Genomic DNA, 9,964 nt, shown 5'->3' with positions numbered 1-9,964 from the left:
TGGGGACAGGAGCACCTTCAAAGCCTTGCAGTGATCTACCTTTGCTGCTGACTCCCCAGTAAGGTTAACTACAGATTTGCTGTTGACTATGACCAGGTATTGTGCCGAGTGCTTTCTAGTGTTCTCTAGCATTCTGAAATAGATGTTGCCTTGCTTTGCAAATGGAGAAACTGAGAAGTTAAAGAACTTGTCTAAGATCTTAAAAAGTGGCCAGGACGCCTGGCTGGCTCAGTTAGAAGAGCATGGGACTCTAGATCTTGGGGTCATGAGTTCAAGCTCCATGTTGGGAGTAGAGCTTACTTAAAAAGTGGGTGAATTATTTGGGATGTGAATGTCTCTTAATAGAGTTGTTACCAAAAAAGTGATAATAAAATATTTGATACTTGAAAAAAAAAAAAAAGGAAGTGGCTAATGTCAGAATTTGATCTAGGTCTGATCTTAAACTCTTCTACTACCCCCCAGCAAATGAGAAACCTGACCCGAGCTTATGCAGAAAGGTTCCTGGGACACGAATGATCTGAAATTGCTTTTCTTTTATGTCTAACTCTAACCAGGGTGGTGTTGAGACCAGCTGTGGACTCATTCCCACTGGTAGTGGGCAGGTGTGTTTGTAAGAAATGCCTGACTTCTCAGCTGAGTCCTGTTGGGTTTTATTTTTTGATTCTGCAGTGGGTAGCACACCTGCCTTTAAGTGCTCAGGATCCACAAGTGGGGGCAGATAGAGAAGAAAGTTGGCCTAGTTGTGAAGAAAAACCTACCTTCCTCCCTTTTCTGGATTTTAGGGTCAAAGCATACAAACCAAAGCCTCGTGGATATTTCAGACACCCTTCTCTCCTGTTGGCCTACAGAGCCCAGGGTTGGTGTTAACCATAATTCACAGTAAGCAGCCTGAGCGGATCATTACCACACCACAGAACCAGTGAAAGCCCAACCCCTGCTGAAGCTGTAGGAGCACTTACCCTGTACCTTTCATCAGACCATGAACTCCAGAAATTCAACCTCGTCCACAAATCCCTAATTTGGTTGAAAGAAGTCTTCAAATACAGGCTGGCAGGTGATAGTAAACAGATAGAAACTAAGCAGCGGGTGGTTTGTCTTAAATTAGAAAACTGAGATTTATTTGCATATGATCTCAGCTTCAAACAGCTTGTTTGATGTTTCTTCTTGGATTTATAGAAGTTGTCTTGGGTACTTGTTTTTAGCAAGAGAATAAAAAGTCTTAATGGTGGATTTTTTTTAAAGTAGTGTTTTGAGGGGCACCTGGGTGGCTCGGTTGAGTGTCCCAATTTTGGCTCAGGTCGTGATCTCATGGTTCGTGAGTTTGAGCCTTGCATGGGGCTCTGTGCTGACAGCCTGGAGCCTGTTTCGGATTCTGTGTCTTCCTCTCTCTGCCCCCCGCCCCGCCCCCCCCCGCCAACAAAAATAAAAATTTTTTAAAAATTAAAAGGTAGTGTGAAGTAATCTCGGTTTAGTGAATAGCCAACAGAAATATTTAGTCTAGAAGCTTGACAACTGAAATAACCACACCTTGTTAGGTACAGACTTGTTAGGCAGAGGGTAAATATTTCTCTCTGCAATGTCCTTTTTCTTTTCTTTTTTTTTTAACATTTATTTTTGAGACAGAAACAGAGCATGAATGGGGGAGGGTCAGAGAGAGGGAGACACAGAATCCGAAACAGGCTCCAGGCTCTGAGCCGTCAGCCCAGAGCCCGACGCGGGGCTCGAACTCACGGACCGCGAGATCGTGACCTGGCTGAAATCGGACGCTCAACCGACTGCGCCACCCAGGCGCCCCTGCAATGTCCATTTTCTAGCTGGCATGTGCTGCCTCTAATTTTTTTGAACAGGTAACGTATGCATAAAAGTCTGAAGGTCTACAGAATACAAGGATGTCTCTTGGCCCCTATCCTCACAATACGGAAGGAGAACATTCCATGCTTTGGACATGCCATTGTATTATCCTTTGTAAACCTCAGGTTCCCTGGAAGGAGGGGAGATAGAGCCTATTTTCTAGGATAGGAAGCTGTGACCTAATCCCACAAAGCACTGCCTCTGGCTTATCCGATGAACGGAACCGCTTCATCCGTTATGGTCTATGGATTCAGAGCAGCAATTTACAAGCATTTAACTCAGGCTGGCCTCATCTAAAGCTCATTTTTAAAAATAACAGGTCTGTAGAGAAACTGTCCTGGGCTATAACCTTAACCAGTTCTGTACACTTGGGAGAGCCCCTGAGCAACCATCACAGGACTGTAGTCTGCCTCAAGCCTACGGAGACTGCTGTCTTGGTTCTGAGGTGTCCCTATGGTAGCCGTGGCTCCCCAGCGCCGGCAGCCCCCTCCTCCGCTCGGCAGGCCTGCATCCTCCCGGAAACTAGGAGAAACAGGGCCCTCTAACCCCAGGGACTGTTCACCTGGAGAACACTGTTACCCTTAAAGCAATTCCCAAGGAAGAAGATACCTTCACTGGACATCAGGGTAACATGTATTCGGAAGTTCAGAGAACTCGGCTCCCAGAAAATGGAAACTTGGCCTCCTGTGCAGGTGTTCCGTGATGAATGAACAGGCTTGCAAAGGTAAGCCGTGTTTTTATAAATAAACTGTAGTGTTAAGCTAATCTTACCTCTGTAAAGTGCATCTCCTGAGTTAAATTCTGGGGTACACCAGTTTGAGTCAAAGGATCTCTAGGTTTTAACTAACAGAAGGCAGGAGACCAGATGGGATCTAAAACCATTTTGCTGTGGCCAAAAAAAAAAAAGGGGAGCAATAAACTACCAAGGAAGGAAGTTGGGTTATTTTCTCCATTTTCAGATTCACTAGAGCAAATGCTCTATGGAAGTATGAACTTGCAGGGCCCTGTTTAAAAAAAAAAAATTTTTTTTCTATGATCTAAAATTACTTCCTACTGGTTTCTGTGTCTGCTAGCTGGGATAGTCACCTCCTATCCTTGTGCCTTCAGCCACCGAGCAGTGTGTGGCCTCCATGAGTTGCCTCTAGGGAGAGGCTGAGGATGTGGATGTCCCCCGCCTGCTCCCCTGCGGCCATGGAAGGGGGTCAGCGCCACCCAAACAGGTAAGCCGCCTCGCCCCTGTGGCAGTTTGTACCGAATTCCTCCCCCTGCCTTCAGGAGTCCTAAACCAGTTCTCTCTGAAGCCAGGAAAATACGAAATTACAGCTCGTGTTATGCCAATGTCGAGACTACTGCCTCTGGATCTTTTAATCGAATTTCTAGTCCACTCCTAGAACAGAAACTCTCAAAGTCCAAGGGTGCTTTTTTTGTACAATTGTTTATACAAATTCAACAAAGGTAAAACCGCTTTGGGGAAGGTCTAGGAAAACAACACCTTACAAGAATGGCACTTATGGAGGCATAACTTTACAACTAGGAAATAGCCATGTTATAAACCTTGAACGAGAACTCAACTCACCTCAAAGGAGAGAAAAAAGGAAAAGAAAGGCTATGTTGGATCATTTATTCTACTTGACTCACTGTATAAATTAATCTGCGTAGGTACAACAGCTCATGCGCTGGCCGCAAAACCCTCCTGAGTGCAAAGGCTGAAGTCTGAATTTTAAAATTTTGAGAAATAGGTGAATTCTGTACAGTGTCTTACTTCGACTAGAATTAACATAGATCCACATGCTTAGGTAATTCTTGACGTCCAAAGCGGGCTCTCAACTTCCAGTTAAACATGCTTTTAACGGGAAGCTCTTGGCCTGCTCTGCCAGATCTGGGCACGTGTGTAGATGGGGCATCTGTGTTGATGAAGTACGGGTCAAGTTCTCTCCTACCTCAGGGAAACCAGGAAAGTTGGCAATCTTCAAACAATAAAAACACAGGTATGCATTCAAACCTTGCATAAATAACTTTTAAACAATTTGTACAAAAATAGTTCTGCATAATGTAAGATGTAACAAAACCAACCAAACAAAATGTCAAGATGGCAGCAGAGGCGGTGTGTGGCCCACTGTATGTCGACACCAGCCCCGGGGTTGCAAGGACTGAGGCGTCCAAGACAAAACACCACCACCAGCAAAAACTCCTAAGCTCGCTCTTCAGCAAGAGAATTTCTCCAGAGTCCATCCTCCTCCGGCGGGAATGTCTTCTTGGTAAAGGCCGCCTTAGAAATGGTCCAGAAAGCAGTGCGGCTAGAATTCAGACCAAAGGAAAGGGTCCGGCTCATTCAGCCCCAGAACAGGCGGCAGAACAGCTTCTCCCTCGGCAAGACTTGCAGATGGAACGTTCTGTGGTCTGTTGTCCAAGTTCCAAATTGAAAATCAAAGCCCTCCTTTTTTTTTTTTTTTTTTTTTAAAGTCTTTTCCCTCCTCGGCCGTGTCCCCTCTCCCCACCCATCCCTTATTTACATACTTGTCCTCGGACTAACTCAGTTTCTGTAGGAGTTTTTCTTCCACTTGCCCAAACTGGACACTCACAGACATTTCAGCTATGAACTGCTCACAGCCCTCCTTGGTGACCTGCTTGCAGTACCTCAGGTCAATATGACAGATATTTCCACAGCGTTTGAAGAAGGACAGGCACTGGTCAGTCACCTTATTGCAGTCTGCAAAGAAGAGGGGACACGTGAGGTGGAGGAATCGCAGAGGCCCAGAGCCCCCCGCCACCACCCCCCTCAGCAATGAAGAAACGGGACAGGGCCCGTGAGCATATTCCAGCCCCTCGTGCCCTGGGGAAAACCGCACTTGCTTGAAAGCTCTCTTCAAACGGGGAAAGGTTCCATCTACCAAATTGTAAAGGTTAGTATAGGCCTGAAAAGCGTTCAGACCGTTTCAAGTGGAATCACTTAGAATCTTACCATTGCTTCTTTACATGTATACGTTCTCACATAAATACGTCCCCTGTCTATGTTGTTTAATAAAGATAGGGCCACACTATATATCAAACAGCTTGCCTTTCCCATCTACTGTTGAAGAACACCTCCCTGTCTCCATTACTGTGTGCTTATCTGCTTATTCCCTTCAGATATGCTCTGGACCATCTCTGTGGTCGTCGGAGGATCCTTTTCCCTCGTGTGGGCACCAGTGCTTTGAAGCGAGGTACAGCATGCTTGGGAGCCCCCTTACTAAGTGCAGAAAACCCCAAGGTGCTACAAGGGCTGACGAGATGCTGTCTACAGTGAGCAAACCAGAATTCAGAATCCGTCATCACCCCCTCCACTATAGACACACTTCTCTACCCCATATTCTATTGATTGGTACGTTGCTTTTATCACCCTCTTTTGTGTGAGAACTGAATCCACAGTTCTCTGGCTTCGATGCCAGCATCCAACTGAGGCTCAGAGATCCCCCCTCTGGCCTGATGATTTCCTTCATCTGAGTGGCCTTCATCTCGAGGCCTGTCATCACTAGTTCTGCATTTGCATTTTTCTGTTAAGTAGGAATGAAAACAGTAAAGGCAAACTGCAAATACAATCAGGAGCCCTGTGCTAGCGCTGTGGTACTGAAGTCCCAGGTGTAGAGGTGGCATAAAGAAGTAAAAAAGTTCAGCCAAGTTGCAGGACACAAAATCAACACACAAAAATCAGTTGCATTTTTATACACTAGCAATGAACAATCTGAAAGAAAATGAGCAATTCCATTTACAATAGCATCAAACAGAGTAAAACAGAGTAAAATACTTAGGAATAAAGGTAACCAAGGAAGTGAAAGACTTGTACACTGAATACTTAAGAACACTGCTATAAGAAATTAAAGACATAAATGGAGAGATTTCCCTGGCTCATGGGAACACTTGATATTGTTAAAATGGCCACACAACTCAAAGCAATCTACAGATTCAATGAAGTTGCTATAAAATACCAACAGTGTTTTCTGCAAAAATAGAAAAATCATCCTAAAATTAATGCAGAAGTATAAGAGATCCTGAATTGCCAAAGTAGTCTTGAACACAAAATTGGAGGACTCACACTTCTGGATTTCAAAACTTACTACAAAGCCACAGAATAGTGTTAATGCATTAAGGACGACACACAGACTAACCAACCGACTATAACTGACAGCCTAGAATTTAAACCCTTGAATGTTCAAATGATTTTTGACAAGGTGCTACAACCACTTAGAGGGAAAAAGACAAAATTTTCCAACAAATGCTGCTGGGAAAATTAGATATCCATATGCAAACAAATGAAGCTGAACCTTCTACCTCACACCATATACAAATTTAACTCAAAATTCTTTAGACCTAAATATAGGGGCTGAAACTACCAAACTCTTAGAAGGAAATAGGAAAATCTTTGAATTTGTCAATGGTTTCTTAAAGATGACACCAAAAGCACAAAGTTAAAAACATTTGTGCAAAGGACATTATCAAGATGGTGAAAAGACACACAGAATGGGTGAAAATATTTGCAAATCATGGATCCTGGCAAGGGATTACTACTACCCAGAATATATGAAGAACTCCTACAATTCAACAACAAAAAAATCCACAAACAACCTGATTAAAAAACAGGAAAAGGACATGAATAGACATTTCCCAAAGATGATACACCATCAACAAAAAGATGCTCAACACCACTAATCACGAGGAAAATGCTAACTCCCCAGGACAAAACTACGTTGAGGGGCACCTGGCTGGCTCAGTTGGTAGAGCATGTGACTGTTGATCTTGGGGTTGTGAGTTTGAGCCCTATGTTGGGTGTAGAGATTACTTTAAAAAAAAAAAAAAGCATTTCAAAACTACATTGAGATATCACTTCATACCACTAGAATGGCTATAAAAAATAAAGTTTAGCAAAGATGTGGAGAAAAATGAGACCTTTGTGTCCTATTAGGAATGTAAAATTGTGCAGCTACTACAGCAAACAATATGGTGGTTCCTCAAAAAATTAAACCTGGAATTACCATGTGATTCTGCTAGGCCATGTCTGGGTATATACCAAAAAGAACTGCAAGCAGGGACTCGAACAAATATTTGTACATCCATGTGCCCAGCAGCATTATTCATAACAGCCAAAAGGTGGAAGCCACCCAACTGTCCAGATGGACAAATAAATAAAACTGAGTCTATACATACAATGGAATACTATTCGACTTTAAAAAGGGAGGAAATTCTGACACCTGATATAATACGGATGAACCTTGAGGACATTATGCTAATTAAAACAAGCCAGTCACACACAAAAAAACACCGTTATATAATTCCACTTACATAAGGTCCCTAAAAAAGTCAAGTTCACAGAGACGGCATGGAGATTGTCAGGGGCTGGGGGAAAGAGGAATGGGGAGTTAGTTTGTGGATATAGAGTTTCTGATGGGGTGAAATTTCTGGAGAGGGGTGGGGGGGCAGTTTGCACACAATGTAAATGAACTTATATGCTAGTGAACTGTATACTTAAACAGTAAATTTTATGTATTTTACCATAATTTTTTTAATTCTGTAAGTTGGAGAAGAGATAACATAGATTTGAGAAAGCTTAACCTAAATAGGCTGAAGGGAAAGCAGAGAAGCAGATTCATTCTGTAAAACACCCCCAAAGGTTCAGGTAGGAGAAAGAACAGGTACACTTGAGGGGCACCTGGGTGGCTCAGTCGGCTGGGCGGCTGACTTCAGCTCAGGTCACAATCTCGCGGTCTGTGGGTTCGAGCCCCATGTCGGGCTCTGTGCTGGCAGCTCGGAGCCTGGAACCTGCTTCGGATTCTGTGTCTCCCTCTCTCTCTGCCCCTCCCCAGCTCATGCTCTGTCTCTGTCTCTCAAAAATAAATAAAATGTAAAGCAAGCAAACAAACAAACAAACAAACAAAAAAAAACAGGCACACTGGAATTGGAGCTCATGAAGGGGCTAGATTGGTGGCTGTTTGATTCCCTCCCTAGATATTGATATAAGAGAGAGGAAGTCTCTGGTCTGAGCACCAGGCTGGGGCACCCATTCAAAATCAGGGTCTAGGGGGGAAACTTACCTGCTGTTGACATCCCCGGCTTCCTTCCCCTGCCAGGCCCCAGGACACTGGGCAGTCTGGCTTGCACCCTCCAGTTGGGAGGTCAAGGAGAATCCTTTTGGCAACCCTGACCAGCTCAAGAGAAACCTCTCAAAGATCTCACGTCTTGGTTTCCCCAAAGAAACCACCTATACTGACCACACAATGACTGACTGCTCCAACGTGTGTCGCCAGCCTCTGATCACCTTAGTGTGGACAACCCTGTGTTGACACTAAATCCAAGGAAGATCTCTTATGAGGGCCACTGACTATGTTTGAAGGAAACCATGTAAGCCTGGAGAAGAAAATAAAGCTGTCAATATCCTCAAGCTACTCTACCGAGGTTCAGAGAAGGGGAGCACCTGGCTGGCCTAGTCGGTGGGGGTTGTGAGTTTGACCCCCACGTTGGGTGTAGAGAGTACTTAAAAATAAAGTCTTAAGAAAAAAAAAAAAGCTCAGATAACAGAAAGGAGGGAGGATAGTAGGATGGTGGTGGGGGGGGGGGGGGAGTTTAGAGAGTAAGATACAGCTGTAATATTAAAAAATATCAGTTGAGGGGTGGCTCAGTCAGTTAAGTATCTGACTTCAGCTCAGGTCATGATCTCGCAGTTCTTGAGTTCGAGCCCTGCATAAGGCTCTGTGCTGACAGCTCAGAGCCTCGAACCTGCTTTAGATTCTGTGTCTCCCTCTCTGCCCCACCGCTGCTTGTGTGCGGTCTCTAAAAAATACACATTAAAAAAACTTTTTACAATTATCAGTTGAACCATATGAAACTGCCCATGTTTTCACTGTGTTTGACCTACATAAACAACAGTAAAAAACTCGGTATATGAATTGTGTGATAAAGTAGAAACTCTCAGAAAAATGAGAAGACCTACAGGTAGAAAACAGAAGAAAAGGAAATTGAGAAATAATTCAATGAAGTTTCCTAGAACTGAAGGACATTTGTTTCTAGGTTGAAAAATCGAAAGGGCTCATGAGTGTGATGGATGAAAACAGATTCAAAGCCAAGACTCAACAATTACAGAAAACTAGAAACAAACAAATTTGATTAGAGAAAATATTCACTGAAGGAAGAAGAATCAAATGGTTTTGGATCTGGACTCTGAATGCAGAGAAGGAAGCGCCCACTTTCTGAAACATCACAGTTGCCAGATCCAGCTATCAGTTCAATGTGAGGGATAATAAAACCATTTTCGGACGTACCAAGTCTAGATGTCCTCCGTGAAATCAGAGAGACAAGAAGAAACATGGGGTCAAGGAAAATAGGGACCCTACACAAGACAGAGACCAAGAAAATTTCTAGGCTGGCAGCTGGGCAGCAGGTAGAAGTCTAGGAGGAGAAAACAGACAGGAAGGGAGTCCAGGAGAAAGAGCTCCCGCCAAACACTGGTCAGGGCCCGGGGTGCCTGGGGGGCTCAGCCAGTTAAGTGACTTTGGCTCCGGTCATGATCTCGAGGTTCCTGAGTTCAAGCCCCACGGGTCAGCACAGAGCCTGCTTTGGGTCCTCTACCTTTCTCTCCCTACCCCTCCCCTGCCCGCACGCTCTCTCAAAAATAGACATTAAAAAACAAAAACCAAAAAACCCACAACTGGCTGGGGCCACAGAGAGGAGTTTGTGTTTGAGGGAAGAACGGTATTCAGGTCTGTTGTAGGGTCTGCTTAGAGACTGAGCAAACAAAAAAAGACGCAATTATTAACTCTAGGAAAAAGAAAATTTATACAAGGGAAACGTACTCATAATGCACTATTTAGTTCAACAGTGGACGATACTTATGCGGCCACAGAAAGAGACTTAACCACGAATCGGAAAGATAAGGGGAGAGACGACGTAAGAGCAGCAATCCTGTGCCAGTAAGTACAGAATGCCTGAATGGAAAAAAAAAATCAAGGTGTGCAAGTACAGAGACAGACACTGGGAGAAAGAATTTAAGGCGGTTGCCTGGCCGGGCGGACGGAGGGGGGGGCGGTGGTGAGCACCCAAATAAGTAATCTAGAGGAACATGCAGCCTAATAATGAAAGCTAGACA

The 9,964-nt window shown here is 44.1% G+C and overlaps 1 protein-coding gene across 15 annotated transcripts in view; it reads right to left on the bottom strand.

The window, feature by feature from the left end:
* Nucleotides 1–3,267: 3,267 nt before the first annotated feature.
* KDM2B (lysine demethylase 2B) overlaps nt 3,268–9,964 on the bottom strand; it is a 153,097-nt gene continuing 146,400 nt past the window's right edge. For all 15 annotated transcript variants that reach the window (XM_045459220.1, XM_045459219.1, XM_045459217.1 and 12 more), the window contains one exon: nt 3,268–4,561. In XM_045459220.1, the coding sequence (XP_045315176.1) occupies nt 4,380–4,561 (182 nt within the window). In that variant the 3' untranslated portion in view covers nt 3,268–4,379. The remainder of the gene's footprint in view (nt 4,562–9,964) is intronic.

This window comes from Leopardus geoffroyi, chromosome D3 (assembly GCF_018350155.1).
Source record: "Leopardus geoffroyi isolate Oge1 chromosome D3, O.geoffroyi_Oge1_pat1.0, whole genome shotgun sequence".
Classification (NCBI taxonomy): domain Eukaryota; kingdom Metazoa; phylum Chordata; class Mammalia; order Carnivora; family Felidae; genus Leopardus; species Leopardus geoffroyi.
The sequence above is the reverse complement of the archived record's forward strand: the minus strand, read 5'-3'. Positions and strand labels throughout refer to the sequence as shown.